The 17,174-nt window shown below is 38.2% G+C and overlaps 2 protein-coding genes across 4 annotated transcripts; both read left to right on the plus strand.

Moving 5' to 3' along the window:
- The first annotated feature begins 273 nt into the window (after positions 1-273).
- On the plus strand, positions 274-5,752 carry LOC124998032 (tetraspanin-1-like). Of its 2 annotated transcripts, XM_047572150.1 has the most exons (9): positions 274-1,615; positions 1,809-1,916; positions 2,154-2,222; positions 2,687-2,899; positions 3,223-3,297; positions 3,371-3,469; positions 3,584-3,718; positions 3,842-3,934; positions 5,465-5,752. In XM_047572150.1, the coding sequence occupies exons 3-9, from the start codon at positions 2,166-2,168 to the stop codon at positions 5,525-5,527; spliced, it is 735 nt and encodes a 244-aa protein (XP_047428106.1). In that variant the 5' UTR covers positions 274-1,615; positions 1,809-1,916; positions 2,154-2,165; the 3' UTR covers positions 5,528-5,752. The 2 variants fall into 2 exon arrangements, with proteins under 2 accessions (XP_047428106.1, XP_047428105.1); XM_047572149.1 differs by lacking the exon at positions 1,809-1,916 and having other exon boundaries at positions 277-1,615.
- A 3,322-nt stretch (positions 5,753-9,074) lies between these two features.
- LOC124998049 (tetraspanin-1-like) lies at positions 9,075-14,006 on the plus strand. Of its 2 annotated transcripts, none has more exons than XM_047572176.1 (10): positions 9,075-9,147; positions 10,243-10,293; positions 11,243-11,304; positions 11,685-11,756; positions 11,965-12,177; positions 12,432-12,506; positions 12,612-12,719; positions 12,814-12,954; positions 13,040-13,132; positions 13,733-14,006. In XM_047572176.1, exons 3-10 carry the CDS (start codon positions 11,302-11,304, stop codon positions 13,808-13,810), a joined length of 783 nt encoding a protein of 260 aa, XP_047428132.1. In that variant the 5' UTR covers positions 9,075-9,147; positions 10,243-10,293; positions 11,243-11,301; the 3' UTR covers positions 13,811-14,006. The 2 variants fall into 2 exon arrangements, with proteins under 2 accessions (XP_047428132.1, XP_047428133.1); XM_047572177.1 differs by having other exon boundaries at positions 12,814-12,899.
- Positions 14,007-17,174: the final 3,168 nt, after the last annotated feature.

A 17,174-nucleotide genomic window follows, 5' to 3' on the forward strand; every position in this document is an offset into this window, starting at 1 on the left:
TGTAAAAGTTTAAAAATATCAAATAAATCTCAGACATTTATTGTTCTTGTGATTACTACCCAGTTAATAGGAAATGTGTTCATTATATTAAAATATCGTAGTTTTTGTGGTTAAAATAGTATGATTTCATGTTCCACCCTGTCACACCAATGTAATTCTGCACCAAAATGCAATTACACTTCCTGTAAGTGACATCGTTAACAGGAAATTCCATCATTCAAGAGTTTGAAGAAGAGAAGTTCAAACAGTGGTGAGTTTTGAGTTTTCTTTCAGAACATTTTTGACTATATAATATTTATGCTATATTTGTTAATGCTGACCCTGAAAGAAGGCATTACAGTATTATAATAATCTGATATAATTTGATAGAGTACTGTGCAAAAGTTGGCAGTTTGTTCCTCGAAGGGCTGGAGACAGCTACAATAATGAGTGTCTCCAGGCAACAGTGAAGCATGGTGGAGGCTCCTTGAAAGTTTGAGGCTGCATTTCTCCAAACTGAGTTGGATTAATGGTGCCCTCAATGCTGGAAAATACTTATCCATCATGCAGTAACATCAGGGAGGCATATTGACCAAATTTATTCTGCAGCAGGACAATGACCCCAAAAAGCTATGGACTATGTAATTACGAACTATCTTCAGAGTAAAGAAGAAAAAGAAGTCCTGCAAGTGATGGCATGGCCCCCACAGAGCCCTGATCTCAACATGGTGAGATCTGTGGAAAGGGTGGTCACACCAAATATTGATTTGATGTAGATTTCTCTCCTGTTCATTCGCTGCATTTTGAAACTTTAAACAGTTCCATTTTAGAAAGCATTTTTTTCCCACATCTGTCAAAACCGTACAGTACTGTAGTTACAGCTGTAGCAATACCATAAATATGAGCATCTGCAGGGAACCTGACAGAGTCAGTGTATAATATGCAGCCTTGTGATGGTCCAGCAGCGATAGGGTCGGAGAAACATGCTGTTGAGATGCTCCTGCTTTGCTGAACGAGTGACGTGATGAATAAGGGCGTATTCACACCAGGAAAGTCCAAAAGTTCACTTGCTCTGGTCTTCGTTTGAGTTTGTGTTCACGTTGCATTTTTTTGACAAGTGGACCAACACTGTAAACAAACCCAGGTGTGTCCCGTAGCCGCTCAGTCACTGGATAAAAATTATTGGCGAGATCTTTAGCTAAGTTTGTTTTTTGTGGTCCGCACCAGAGTCCACTGATTTGTATGCACACTTACCCAAAGGGTCCGCAACAGAGAAAAGGTCCGCTTCAAGCGGACTAAACGAGCCTACAAGAGAAAGGATATTCTGCCTCCGTTTATCCCTTCAATAAAGATCCATGTTAATGTGTATATAAAGAAATTTAAATTTGTGAGGGAGAATACATATACATATATGTCAAATCAACCTGCAGTAGTTATGTAGAACCCCTAGGGGTCGCTGCCCCCGTTAAAGACCTATGCTTTAGATGATCAACTCTTCTGTCTGCAAATAGACTTTGATCAACAGGAAACATTTGTTACCCAAGCAGAGAAGTCAGTGAAGTGTAGGGTGTGAGGTGCAGTCTGCACATATTCCTGATAATTCAAGAGCAGCCACGGGAACATCCCAGCTTTACAGGTAAGAGCTTTGTTTCTGTTTGTGTCTGTCTGTCTGTCTGTCTGTCTGATCAAGCCTGAGACGTCAAGCCATATTTAAAGCTTGACTAGCAGCATTCAGTTACATATGAGTGTGCAGAGGTGGGTAACCATTGGAAGGTTTCACGTTGTCACTGAAAACTTCCACGATGCCTCTGCTGTATTTCAAAAACTAGCCAGTCCTCGGGGACTCAAACAGCTGTCTGCCTTGCCTATCGACAAGCTGCTTCTCTGCCTGTAACTCACTGAAAAATGTGCTGAAACTGCTATTAATCCCATAAAAGGTAACGCCAAAATCTTCAAAGGTACAACTGTAATTTTGAATCTCACATTGACATAATGTCCAACACATTTTTATAATGAGAGAACACACGCGTATGTTTGGTTAACCAGAGTAAATGCCGTTTAACACGCTGGTTCCTGCGTGTGCTGTCACTGATTTTCATGTTATGTGTGACATTTCAGTTCTATGCTCAGCAGATTTTAGCTTAACTATCGGTGTTGTTTTCTTCTCTGCTCAGATCCCCCACAAGATGTGTTGTTCTTCGTTTCTCAAATGGATGGTGTATTTCATCTTTTTTGTCACCTTCGTAAGTTGTTTAAAGAGAACACTATAATATGGACTTGGTGGAAAACACAGAGATAAAGTATAGTCACATGTGCGCGCCAACCTGAATACTATATCGTCATTTGTGAGGATGAAGAAAATGTAAGATATCCTGATTAACATACAAACATAGCACAGTTAAACAACATAACTGTGACCGCTTAAAAATGCAAATTTCCAGAGTGTTCTGCCTTCATCCTTATGTATTTTAATCTAAACGTGATCAGAAAAGCTCTCAGTCCTCTCTGAGATGTTAGTTATTTGTAATATTATAAATGTCAATGAATGACTGCATGAAATCAGTCTACTAACCAAACACAAGTTACAAAATGCAGCTGCTTCCATCCATGTCTTGCATGTCTACATGTTGTATTTTTCCAGGTTTAAACGTCCGTTCATTATCCTTCTGCTTTATTTCCGTCTCTCCGTTCTTTCCTAAACATGCAGCTTTTAGCAATAGTACTTCTGGGTTTTGGAGCATCTGTGATAGTGAATACCGGCCCTCTGCTGGCTGTAGTAAAGGACGTGGAGAACTACTTCCAGATATTGCAGCTGGTCAACATCAGCTACATGCTCATCGCAGTGTGTCCCGTGCTATTGTTCACAAGCATCCTGGGCTGCTGTGGAGAATACAGGGAGAGCAGGTCTTTTGTACTGATTGTGAGTTGGTTTTGATAAATCGTAACCCATTTAGAATTATCATTGTTCCTATTGGCTAATTAGTGAAATGTTATTGCCTCACGTTGTTTTGGTTTGAGATAATGGGGTTGAATTTGAATCTGGAGAGAAGAGATAACTCTTTTGAGCCATTTTGGACGGAAATAGAGAACTGTTGAAATATTTAAAGCTTTAGTTTATATCTAAAGTATGTTTACTGTCTAATGTAACATGTAGAAAGTCCTGATTCTATGGAAATGTTATGATATGCTGCTAATGTTACCCTGCAAACTAAAGTGTAATTTCTGATTTTTCTGTCTTTTCAGAGCTTCTTTACTGTGCTGATTGTCTTCCTTGTCCAGCTTGCAGGAGGCACAGTGCTGTTTGTCTACCAGGATTCAGTAAGATAACAGGATTCTCTCCACAACAGGGTGAAGTGTGATTGTGCGTTAACTGTGTTTTCGTGCTGAGCAGATTGGCAGTAGTCGGGGGGAGGAAGTTTTTAAGAAGTTTCATCAGGGGTATGGAGCGGATGAAGGTCTGACCTCTCTGTGGAACAGGACCATGACAAAGGTACTTGATTAATTCATTCATTTTGTAAACAGCAACAGAACATCTACATTGGATCATCTATTGGTACAGATAAGAAGGAGGTTTGGGGATTAATGCTTTGTGATTTTCTTCAAGCTAAACTGCTGCGGATTCAACAACTACAAAGACTTTGATGGGACCCCTTTTTATGTCGCCCATGGAGGAAATGTTTATCCAACCATGTGCTGCAACACAAAATTCACATGCAGTGAAATTATTGCACGTGTTTCGGTACGAGTCCAGCTTACCTTTGGTTTAACTTTAACGCATGTTCACAACATAACCATCAAACGTGATAAACATAGGGCAGCAGTCCCGCGTGCCCTCAGTTAAACCCTGTTACATCACTTCTAGGACTTTGATGGCTGCTTTCACAAGGTTCTCCAGGAGATCGAGTCAGAGGCTATGCTCACTGCAAGTGGGGCTATAATAACTGGTGCTGTGGAGGTACTGAGTCAAACAATCTCTTTTTTCTATTTTCTCAGCCACAGATTTTTCTTAAATTTAAACCTGTCAGTCGGTTTACTGTGTTTATTTAAACATTATCTTCATATCTGAGTTATTTTCTTTATGATCAAATACAGCATCTAACACAGTGGTTTTCTAGTTCTGTCATCAGAGTCTGGGATATGAATGTGATTACACTGTTAACAGAATGAGTCCCATTGTCACTGTGGATTCTGGCATAAATGCCGTATCTTGGGATTATGTCTTTTGCTAATGCTTTAGCAGCCGTCATGGCAGATTTGGTAAATGTATCCATTATAACCATGTAATTTATTTATTTTTTATTATTATTTCCATTAAGTCCATACATATATGTTGAAAGGGGAATTGTGGTTTTGGGAACTGTCCTCTCTTAGGTCTGGTGTTACTTTGTGGATTATGTTTCACACATGTAGCACAAAAGTTTATTAGAATAGTTTGAGAATCCGTGTATAGTGAACACTTTATCATCACTGCCATCCCTTCTGTTGGGACATGACAAGGTCCATGACTCAGTAATGCTGCATACTTTAATAAACTGTTTGGGAGCATTGGTTTATCTTCAGGTCAGGTGCAAAGTTCTCTATTTACGTGTGATTGTGCTCCATTGTTTTCCCCTTTGTTCTCTTCTGCAACGACGGCTAAACTCTGCTTGTCTTTTAAAACTTGATGCTCTATCTATGGTGTCTGCGGTTTAGATACTAGTAGGTCTATGTTGGCGTTACCACTGCATAGCCTGTAACATTTGTCCCATTTGACAAATGACAGACGTCTGGATGGAGTCAAATAAGAGATCTTATTCTGTAACAATATTACTGCCACTGGATGAGGTGCTTGTGTCAGTGGGTGGAATAGCACAACTGATCATAGCACAACATCAATGCTGCCACTGGTGCTTGCAGGGCTTCATGTTTTATAGAATAGTAGGCAATAAATCTCAGTTTCCCTCCATGGGTCTGAGTCAACACTGAGCCGAGTCTACAGTCTGAATAAACTCTTTTGATTAGTCTTGTAATTCCAATATAGCTGCTGCCAGTAACAGATGTTTAACTTCCACAAATGCACTGTCAGCTTTTGGCGTCCAACAAATTGGCCTTTCTGGGTGGAGTTTGCATGTTCTTCCTGTGTCTGCGTGGGTTTTCTCCCACCTCCAAAGACATGCTCGTTAGCTTGATTGGGGACTCTTAATTGTCTCTGTGTTTGCCCTGCAATTGGTTGGCGACCTGTCCAGGGTGGACCCCGCCTCTCGCCCAATGACAGCTAGGATAGGCTCCAGGAACCCCCGTGACCCTAGTGAGGATTAAGTGGTAGAAGATGAGATGAGATGTGGAAGTAGATCAGTTTTTGCAAAGCACGTGACTTTTTCCGGCAAAGTCTATAAAATATGTTGTGTTTAATTTGTCCTGCCCTTTAATCTGTCTGTATGTTTATCTGTAATCAGTTCCATTTGTTGTGTTTGGATGAAATATTAACAAACTGTTGTCTTTGCAGGTTGTCGCCATGGTGGTTTTGATGGCTTTCTACTGCAAGGGTCGCAATATATTTCGGAGGTAGTGATGACAGTCACAGCCATTTTCTATGAATAAACTATTTTAAGAAAGTGATTTTTATTTTCATTAAATAAGCACACATTGAGAGGGAAGCTATTGTGTTCTTTGTTTTTTTATGTCTGAAGAAGAGCTGTTTAATCAGTAATGTGAAATAATGTATAGTGAAGAAGAACTTGTGTCAGCAGTGAAGTGTTTGTCACATTTACTGCAATAAAGTGATAAAATGTTATTTTTTTTATTGATGTTTTTTATTTTTGGTCAGTTAAGCAAACTCATGATTAAAAGTAGAAGTATGTTACTTAGGGTTGAAAGAAAAAACGGATTAAAGAATTAAAAGACCAAATAAATAATATTCTGAACAATTAATTGGAAATGAAACTGGGATTCACCAAGCAATGCTTCTACGATTCAGATTCAAAAGCAACAAAAAGCCTAGCCAAATGAAAAATGCAGCACATACAATTAGAGACCCTGTAACTAACAGAATAACGTATGTATAACAGATGAAATCCATAAAATCTTCCAAAATTACTATGAAAATCTTTACTCGCAGCCCAAGACTGTTGATGAAAACCTTACACAGTATTAATCATTATTAGACTTCCCGTCAAAGGAATATTTAATAATGATAAATTAATTGCTCCCACCATTAAAAAAAAAAGAAAAGAACTGGACATGGCTGTCGGTAAACTGAAAGCAAATAAATGCCCTGGAAGTAAAGGGTTCACAAATGAATGGTAGAAGATCATGGAAAGAGGCAGTTATAGCAAGCAAGAATAACAAAAACTGTGAATCATATTCTCCAATCTCTATTGAATATAGATTACAAGTTGTTTACATTTGTTATCTATAAAATAATTTATAGTGTAAATAGTAAAAGGGTGCCGAACTCATGACAATATCAGACAAACTTTACACATTATACAATAGATAAATAAAAAAACATCTAAGCGGACTCTGGCCAGTTTAGCTGTGGAAACAGACTTTGACAGATTTTGATTCACTTTCTGTACTGAGTGCTAGAGAGGCTGGACTTCAATAGCCAGTTTGTTAGGTGCATACGCTATTCAGAGGCACCTGCCAAGGCTACTATCTTAGCCCCACACTTTTTGTGATACTCATAGAGCCTCTAGCACAGAGTATAAGACAAAAAAGAGCTGAGCGGGATAAGCATAGCTAATGAGGACCATTTAATTCTTAGACTCTTTGCCGACGACATCATTCTTTATCTCCAAAATCCTAATGTAACACTCATGGCGACTTTAGACTAGTATGGTCAAAAGTCAGGTTATAAATTGAACATAGACAAGACACAAATAGTCTCAGTTAATTACACACCAAGTAAAGTGAGTGTTGATTGAAACTTGATAAAATATATGAAAAAAACTACAAAATAATAAATTATAAGATACAGGAAGATATTAAAAATGGTCCACACTGGGGTTAGGCTTTAGTTCAAGGATTAAGGCAGTGAAAATGAACACGCAGCTGAGGTTGCAATACCTTTTCTTATCTTTACCTGTCCAAATCCCAGATTCACAGTTTTCTGGGATGGAACAAAACCAAAGGTAAGATTTAAAACACTTCAAATTGACAAAAAGAGGCTGTGCAGGCCTTGAGTTACCAAATCTAAGGGAATGTTACGCTAAAATGGACCGGGGTCTTTCCCTTCTCGGTTGCTTTTTAATTTAATTTAATTTACACGCTAACTGGGGAGCATGCTAAGGTAAGGCTAGCTGTGTACTGTTAATAGGTAGCAGTTGTAGTAGGATTAATCTAATCGGTCGGTTGATAGGCACACGGTGGCATGGTGGCTGCATTGAGGGGCGTCATTTCGGGACACTGGAGTTCACTGTTAAGCCTTCTTGAGATGTCGTGGGTCTAACTTAACGAAACATCGGTGAAGGGAGGTGTCCACTTGAAAACCCCAATGATGTGCCGCACACAGCACACTGCCTACTGTTGTTGGCTAGGCTTGTTAGCTGGTGTTTTCTTATGTGTTACTCCTGAAACCACCTCTCATTACCTCTGGCTGTACCTCATGCTGTGGACTAGGCTACGTAGCTGGTGTCTGGTTGTATCTTTTTTCTGATATAGGCAGAACGAAGAAATGTTTGGTTGGAGTGTGATCACATTTCCATCATTTCTTACCTACTGCTGCTGGCTAGGCTAATTAGCTGGTGTTTTCTAGTTGTGGACTAGGCTACGCAGCTGGTGTCTGGTTGTATCTTATTTCTGATATAGGCAGGAGGAAGAAATGTTTGGTTGGAGTGTGGTCACATTTCCATCATTCCTTTCCTACTGCTGCTGGCTAGGCTAGTTAGTAGCAGACCGCTAGTCTGCTGGTCGGTTCTCCAGTTGCACTGGGCTTCTAAAGGAGTTTTGCCTCAGATCATGGCACAAGGGATCGTAACATCTCGTCCTGTGTATTAATGTATAAATCCAACACGATGAATAAAGATGGCCGTAATAAACTTTGTCAAGAGCGACAGCATCTCTCGAAAGAGTGCCAGGGGTGTCAGTGTCAGGATTTACCCTAGTGGTCACGAGGCGTCAGTGCCACTGGAAAGATCCAGTTAGTGGGTGTCAATGAGCGTCACATCCAGGAGTCAGGGTGTCAGTGCCACTGGGAGGATCCAGGTCTTATTGGACAAGACACTATGTTTAAGGAATTTTAAAGAGAATTTTGATAGCTTTCCCTTTTTGATAAAGTCTTGTTCGTTTGTTTGTTTGTCTCTGTGTTAGCCCTGTGATAGGCTGGCGACCTGTCCAGGGTGTACCCCGCCTCTGGCCCAATGACAGCTGGGATAGGCTCCAGCATATTGATGTAACCCTTGATTTTCCAAGAGTTATACTGTTGTTAAATGCATGAGTTTTACTACTTTTCAGTAATCACCTTAGTTTTAAGCTGTCATCTGTCATCTGACAGCAAGGACAGAGTGGTTGTCGGCTACATAACAAAGCATCTCTCTGTGCTCCTTTATCTGTGGCACATGAGATAATATAAAATTAAGATTAAGATTAATAACTACTTTATTGATCCGCAGAGGGGAAATTCAGATGTTACAGCAGTACAACAGTGACCAGAAAGAAATTAAAGGATTAAAGAAATTAAATGGGACAACAACATTAAACAGGACAACAGGCAACAAGCAACAAAAAGTACCGTACAAAGAGTACAGTACACAAAGTACACAAAGTGACAGCAATATACATGAGCTTGTATTTATGGTCACGAGATAATTGCTCATGAGATAATATATTTATTGAGTTATTGTAAGCCATATTTTTAATCCCCCGCAAAGATACGTGTAATTATTTACAGGACAATTAAACTTTCATCAGGTTTGTGGTTATTTTTAACATCAAATTGTTGAAAACTTTTACTTCCTCCTCTTTCTGAAATCGTCCTGGTGTCACATCTGAAATATCATTCATGAGCATAATGAATGATTAAGCCTGACTCTGAAATGGTGTAAAGCTTCAGATGATAAAGTCTCTTGTCTGTGAATGGACTTTGGTCAGAAAATATTTCTAACCCGAGCACAAAAGTCAGGGTGAGGCTCAGTCATCATGTATTCCTGTTCAGTCAACAGCGGCCACGCGGACATCCCTGCGTTACAGGTATGAACTTTATTCTTTTTGAAGGAGCTTTTAAAGGAGGAACTCTTTCTGTCTAGATAAATTAAGAAGTGTTATTTGTCCTGTTTTCCTGTTTTCCACTGAATATGATAAGATACGACAATCGTCTGATTTTCAGTGTTGCAGCAACAGTTAAGGATAGTGCATACAAGACAAGGGAAAGTGAAGTAAGAGTAAATGAATGCAAATAATAGCAATAATAAAAGAGTGGTTATAGGCGTACTTGGAAACAGGTTTGGTAGTCCTGGACCAGGAAGCACCTGCAGTAACACTCCTTCACCCAGCTTAGATGAAGCAGGCGGCTGCTGATACAGAGGAGGTGAGACTGAGCACCCATCAAGGATGGAAAGTCCACAGTAGCCAAATAGTTCCCACTGATACCGACGGTGGTAGCCATAGATTAGAGTTCAGCAGAGCACGTTTTGAGTCCCTGTTGTTAACTAATCATGACATTAAGAAGAAACTAATGTGATGCTCTTATCCACAAATCACTGCAACATATTTAAGGCTTGACTAGCAGCATTCCCTTATTTCGGCTGTGGGATGCGTCACTTCCCACAGTCTTGCTTCCTTTGCCTCACTTCATCTCACGACTTTGTTATCATTTCAAACTTTACTTCTTGTTGAACATTTTGTGAACATTTTGTAAGACAGTTTCCTCTCGCGCTATGACACATTCCTATATCGCTGCTGCACTTTATATTCTACTTTTATCTTATTTCATTTGTAATTTTATGTCCTGAAACGTATGCAACGAAATTTCGTTCTGTGTACACACTGTGCATTCAAAATGACAATAAAGTTAGTCTAAGTCTAAGTTATAGAATTATGCACGGGACACCATGTAGCCAGACTGAGTATGCAGAGGTGGAGTGCTTTAGGAGGGTCTCATTGAAAACTTACACGATACCACTGATAAACTGCCCGTCTGCCTGTATCTCAGTCGTCTCCAACACGCGGATTCGGTTTGTCGTGCTTGACAAGAAAACTGTCGCTGTGCTTTTAAGTGGAGAGACAGAAAAAGTGATGAGAGCGATGTCATGACATGTTCTGAAACTGCTATTAATCCCACAAAAGGTCACAAGAGACAAACAAGTGAGATAACCCCGTTATCAGCAAAATTTAAAGGTAAGAATATTTTTTGACATATTATAGTTTCTGAGGTTTTACTGAACACTGTCGTATATATCTGATAAAGATCAGATAATTTTTTAAACACGTGGTCTGCTAAACGCTTCAAAAGCAAAATGACGGACCATATCATTTAGCACACAAAATAATAGTCTAGATTTTTTATTCCTCACGAAAGGGCGAAGAATAAAAAGTTTTCTGTCAATAATTTGAATGAGGGGCGCTTAAGTCGGCTTTAAAATATTTTTAAATGAACCGATTCATTTGGACTGTGTCAGTTTTGATGCTGTTCATTTTCTGAAAGCTACAAAATGTCATTTGAATAAAATTACTCTGTGTGTAAAATGAAATGATGTTTTTTTTTTCTGTGAAACAGGCTTTTAAGTTAGTATTTAGTTTAAAACAAATAATTCCTATGGCATCTAGAATCACGAATGGTACTAAATAGAATTTAATTGGCGTGAGGAGTATGAGCGCGTCCTCAAAGGTTTTCTCCCCTGTAAAAGGGGTCTCTGGTGAGAACCCCTGCGCTACAGGATCCAGTCCAGGCCCTAAAGGGATGACTATGGACCACGTGACAGCTGATATCATATTTAGAAAAAACAGCTGCCCTGTTTTATTCCGTTTAACAGTTTAACCAGTTCTGGAAAATCTGCTGTTACATCTCTGGCTAAAGCTTCTATACTGTTGCACCAAGTCACGTGTGAGCAAGTTCAATTGTTGTGTTTTTTCCAAATGCATAAAAAAATGTATAAAAAAACAACAGAAACCTTACAGTGCATTACAGTGATACACTTGCTCAATGTATTTAAGACGTACAATGTATCTATTTAAGAAAAGAAACAACAAAAATAAAGAAGTTCATTGTTGCTATCACCCAGACTAAACAAGAGAATGCCAATGTGTTTATTTCATAGCTTTGTTTTTTGTTTTGTTTTTTAATTAGTGTGGACAAGGAAGTAAAATATACCGTTAACTTTACAACTGAGCTGCCGCCTGAGGACAATGGTGAGTCTGTTTTTATGGCTGTTCTTTGGTATTTGACGTGTGATAAGACTAGACCATGATACTATGATATTAAAGTTGTCTTTAACTGGTATGTCATTAGTTTTGTGACGCTGCAGTTTCATTTCAAAATGATCAGCACTGTTGGCGTACAGGTGAACTGTAATGTTTTACAGTTGAATGTTATATGGAAAGAAAACCTAAAACTTTTTTACAGTAAGAGAACGTGTGAGTACGTTTGGTTAATGTGTAACAGGAGAAAACGTCATTTAATGTCACACAAGACATTGATTTTCACGCCATGTGTCACATTTCACTTATAGCACTAGTTATATGATCAGATTAACCAAACTAACTTCTTTGTTCCTTTTTTTTTTCAACAGTGTAAAATAAACAAGGAAAGCTGTAGCTCGAATGCCAGACTGATGATGATAGGCATTCCTACCCTCCTGATCGTAAGTTGGCAAAGAAATTAGACCAATAATGTCATTTTAATTCACGCAGTGATACTGCTCCCGTGATTAGCACAGATAACCAACATAGCGTCACTTAGCATTGTCATAACTTGGTTACATCAGTGAATTTGCTAATTCTCTTCCCTCTTATTTTCTACCTGCTTCGTTTGTTGTTTATCTTACTTGTCGTTTTCTCCTCATCGTGCAGTGCTTTGGCATAATGGTTATTATTGAGGGAGCGAAGATGATAGCTGACAGTGGTTCTGAGCTGGTTTTACTGCAGCACTACAAGGTTCCTTCTCAGTTATCGACACTGGTCAACATGATGTACCTGCTCGTCGCGGTGGGTCCTGTCATGCTGGTCATGGGCTTTCTGGGCGCCTTTGTGTGTCTCAAAGACAGCAAACTCATTCTACTGCTGGTAAGAATTTTATGATAAAGTCAATGCATTGAAATAATTAAGCTTGAATATAGGTTAAAAAACGTATTTTATGTTCAGATAAATAATAAAATATTCCCAAAACACTAGGATTTAGTGTGATTTAGTGTAACATTTAATTTGAAATATTCAAAACTTATTTCGCCGTGTACTTTTAGTTTAGACCCCTGCACTTCCTCTTTCATACTTATGGACCTTTTTTTTGTTTTTTTACGTAATTTCTCTCGTCTTTTCAGTACTGCCTTAGTTTGCTGATTAGCTTCATTGTCGAGGTTTCAGGAGCCACAGCGGTGCTTGTCTACAAGAACTCAGTAAGTGGCTCTAATAGGGATAACAGGGGGGACATTGTGCTCCCAGAAACTCTGAAGGGCTTTCTTTAATCTTTAATACGTGTGATGACTTATTACTGTGACCAGGCTGACCAGTATCTTAATAGTATGCATGGTGAGGTCAAGAAGAGTATTCAAGAGGAGTATGGAGACAACGAAGAAGTGACATCAATGTGGAACAGCACCATGGACGAGGTGACTCTATGAATTAATGAATGAATTCACACTGTTGTGATAAACAGCAACGAAAGAAGAACGTTTCAGGATTAACACCTTTGTTTCCTTCCAGATGAAATGCTGCGGATTCAAGAACTACAGAGACTTTGACGGGTCCCCTTTTGACATTGCCCACGGAGGCGATGTTTATCCGTCTAGGTGCTGCAGTTTATTCTACGTCGGCGTGTGCACCGAGCGCAAAGCAAACAATTCGGTGCAGCTTACTTTTGGTCTGACTTCCATCCACGTTGCACGTTGTTCTTCCTGTTCTCAGTTACATCCCGTTGCTTCCCTTCTAGGACGTGGACGGCTGCTCTGACAGGCTGCAGAGGGTGGTACATTCAAACACGGACTTCACTGCTGGTGTGATCCTGTCAATTGCTATTTTTGAGGTACTTAGTCAAACAACGTTGTTCTTTGCGGTTGCTGTTTTCATTGAAAATTTTCCATAAAGTTACCGTATTAACGCTGTCAATTATCTTGTTGTATTTATCTATATTGCATTTATTACATTATTATTAGGGATGTCCGATAATATCGGCCAACAGATAAAATCGGCCGATATTAGCCTATTTTTGTTATATCTGTTCATATCGTTATCGGTTTTACCACTGATAATGAAAACAGATAACACGATGCCCGGGTTTTGCTGCTGCTGCTGATTGTCAGGTCCTGAGACATTTACCGGCGCACGATTGATGACCTCATCAAACCGCTCCCGGAGCCAAAACAATAACAGAGTGTAGCTAGTGCGGCTAACAAGTTCCTAGCTACCTAAAATTAGTTGGGGCGAAAAAAAAACAAAAAAACAAAACAACGCCTGCAAATATCGGTATACCGTATCGGTATATCGGTTATTGGATATCGTCAAAAACTCAATATCGGACATCCCTACTTATTATTGTATCATGAAGGACTTGCCCTGTCTCTAATCTGTCTGTACGTGTATCTCTTTGCTGTTTTTGTGTACTGACAAAATGTTCTCTTTACAGATTTTTGCCATGGTGGTTTTGATTATTTTACGCTGCAAGAATGATGACGACGGTGACGAATTTGAGAGCGAGGAATAACAATACTGTAAATGATGGAAAAAGTTTTACTGAGCCATATAATTTCTTCAAGAAAAGCAGAGATGGAATCTACTGTTCTTTGCTTCAAAATGGTCTGTGTATATTTATATTGTTGCGTCTTTGTTGTTGAGTGCTGATATATTTAATCAGTAATTAAATGTAAGTTGTAAATAAATTGAAATGCAGTGAAGAAGAACTTGTGTCCGAAGTTTAGTGTTTGTCACAGTTGCTATATTAAAGAAATGAATCAATTTTCAATATTCCTGAAAAAAATAATATCACAATCTTAGCTTCGTCCATGATGTGTACACATTATATAACTGTGCCTTTCTTTGGTAAATTAATTTGGTAGACGTTCACATGTTTGAGCCATTTAGCAAACCAATGTGAACAATGTGTAAAATTATTCACAAAAGTAAAAAATGTTTCAGCAGATGCTTTGATTATTCAAAACACAGCTGATAAGATTATAACTTCCCACCAAACCTGCAGAAGCAATTAATTTAATATTAATACTGATGATATGAGCTTTACTGAACATAATTTTAGAATTTGACTATATCCCTAACAGAGCAGACATCAGCAACATGACAAGAGACAAGTTAAAACAGATTGACTTTACCTTAAAGTAGATGGGGTTTGTATTAGCCAAGGAGACTTCACTTGCGGTGCCCAGCTTCCATGTAAACACTATCTCTGCTGGAAGGTTACATGTAAAATTATGTTTCATGACCACATTAAAGTCCTGTGGTCAGAGCCAAATCACTGTGACTCATTTTCGTACATGTGACCCATGATTTAGGCCCATCTAATGCTGCTTGATGTTGCTTGAAGAAGAAGACGTGCTAAGTACAAAGCTTAAAGACAGTGTTGTGTCATTTCAGATATATCCTCCTGAGACCCTGCGTCCTTGTATAGGGACGTTAAGTTTTAGGTTTTAGTCCACTAAAGAGGACCCATTGTCCTCATTAGTGGACGCTTTAGTCTGCCATCTAGTGGTAGCAAAGGTTAAAACATTTTTTTTTTATGCTTATTAACATTTTAGGTTGATACGATGCACAAATTTAACAAAACATCAATTTTAAAGTACTCGTTTGAGGACATTGGGACTTCATTGATCACATTTCTGTCATTTGTCAGCCATGTTCAGGTATTAAAATAAACAGCTTTATATTTTGTCACACATTAGCGACTTTATTATAATATAAATAATGAAATGATCCCAGTGTCCACATTTGAGGACAGTTTTTGGCTGTTTTGAAGATTAAAACTCCGTTTTAGGGTAAAGGTTACAATTTGGTTAGGGTTAGGCATTTAGTTGAGATGGTTAGGGTTAGAGTAAGGGGCTAGGTAATGCATTATACCAATGAGTGTCCTCATAAGATAGAAGTACAAGGATGTGCATGTGTGAAAAAGTGAAAGAAAGAAGAGAATGGAGGATGGCAGATCGTACTTGACAGAAAAGCACAGGCTGCATGGATGAAAGAGAATCTGTTCTTCTGTCTGCAGAAAACAAGACTGTGTGTTGTCATGTAATACAATGAAGGAATTATGTCATTAGTAGGGAAATTAGAGGAACATCTGAGCTAAAATGTGAACGCAAAGGTCATAGATTCTTGTCTTTGTACGGTGGACGTCCTGGCAGAGAGAGAAGAAATGATCAAATCATTTACTTGTTTAAGTAAAAGGGTAAATATTTTATCAGCTAAATGTGCTTTACAACTCTAAACTGAATGTATTTATGCAGCGCTCTCAGCATTTTACTGTGGGTTGAAGTGAGGTTACTTTCAAGAATTTCTGAATGTATGCAGACCTGTTGCTGTGGCTGTAGATTGTATTCAGCTTCACATTGTTTGGTTTTAAAATGTGTGAGAAATTCCTTTAACATGATTGGACTCCATCTCTCACTGAACTTCATTGAGTGAGACAGTGTTTTTCCATCATCAAGAGTTTATGGTGCTAGATGTGAAGAGAGGGTTGCTGATTAAAAGAAACGTGACACGACGGCTTTAAGTCTGGGAGCAGGAATGAAAGTGATTCTGGGATGTGATTCATTCTGTGATAACCGAACTCTAATCATCGGCCAAAGTTATCACAATTCACCCACTAATAACCTTCTATTAACCTTCTCACTCTACTAAACAAGATTCAAGATTCAAGGTCACTTTGTTGATCCCCACAGGGAAAATGTTTTGTCCAAGAACAAAGAACATAAGTGAACCAGACATAGACATGGAATAAGAGTCAAAATGAACATAAAATTAGGTAAAATAAAATAAAAATAATCTTAAAAAGAAAGAGGTAGTAAATAAGAATTACAAAAGAAATATAGCGTCCAATCTACAGCCCTTTTTACCTGGAATATATAGCACTTATGTCCAGATATGAGATATATAGTCATTTTAAAGTGTCTCAGTCTCAAATATTCTCAGCGCGGCTCCAAAATGTCTTATTGTGGTGTTATATAAAGTGTAAAGTTTCTATAAAGTGTCTTGAGTGCAGATGCATAACAGTCAGGGCAATCAGCCAGTGAGAGTTGTTGAAGAGAAGGGATAAATTACTTTTATTACATGCAATAAGTGAAATTATCTTCCAGTAGCACACTTCTTGGCAAGACTTAAACCAGTAAATATATCCAGCCTCAAATAACCCACAGATATATAAAAACTGTTAAGCATTAATACAAATCATTATTTTATAGGAAAATGCAGTGTGTGAAGCATGGGGGTGGCAGCATCATTCAGTGATCACTGAGTCAATGAGTGTCCTCACAACTAAACAAAGAAACACTGTGTGTCCAATGTGTTATCGGCACTTCACATCAGTGTGACCATAAAACACACACATTCAACTGAACACCACAAACATGAGAAACAAAATAATAATAAAAACAAGAGTCTACTTTTCTTTTATCTTGTCCAATATATATATATATTTTATTTTTGATTGGATGTTGAAAAAAAAAATCTGTTTTCTTGGTTAATGTAAGAACAAGTGTATAAAAATATATACTAATTTTGAAAACATCTAAAAACATTTATTCTCATAAACTAATCTTCTAATGTGAATTATTATTATAATTAAAAGGTGAAGAAACGTTGTATGTATTGTTATTTTGTCTTTTATTGATGTTTTTTATTGGTGCAATTCCAAACCAATCAGAAGATGGCAGCAGGACGAAGCTCAGCTGAACCTGACTTTGAAATGTATTCTCCTTTCAAAATAACAGACTGTAAAAGGATGGACTAAATGCATCGCGTTCATGTAATGTATATAGGTATTTATATATTTAATTAATTATTTCTGCCATGTATTTATTTATTTAATTATTTGTCAGAATTGGTCCTCCATACAAATTTGTGTG

This window comes from Mugil cephalus, chromosome 20, assembly GCF_022458985.1.
Source record: "Mugil cephalus isolate CIBA_MC_2020 chromosome 20, CIBA_Mcephalus_1.1, whole genome shotgun sequence".
Lineage (NCBI taxonomy): Eukaryota > Metazoa > Chordata > Actinopteri > Mugiliformes > Mugilidae > Mugil > Mugil cephalus.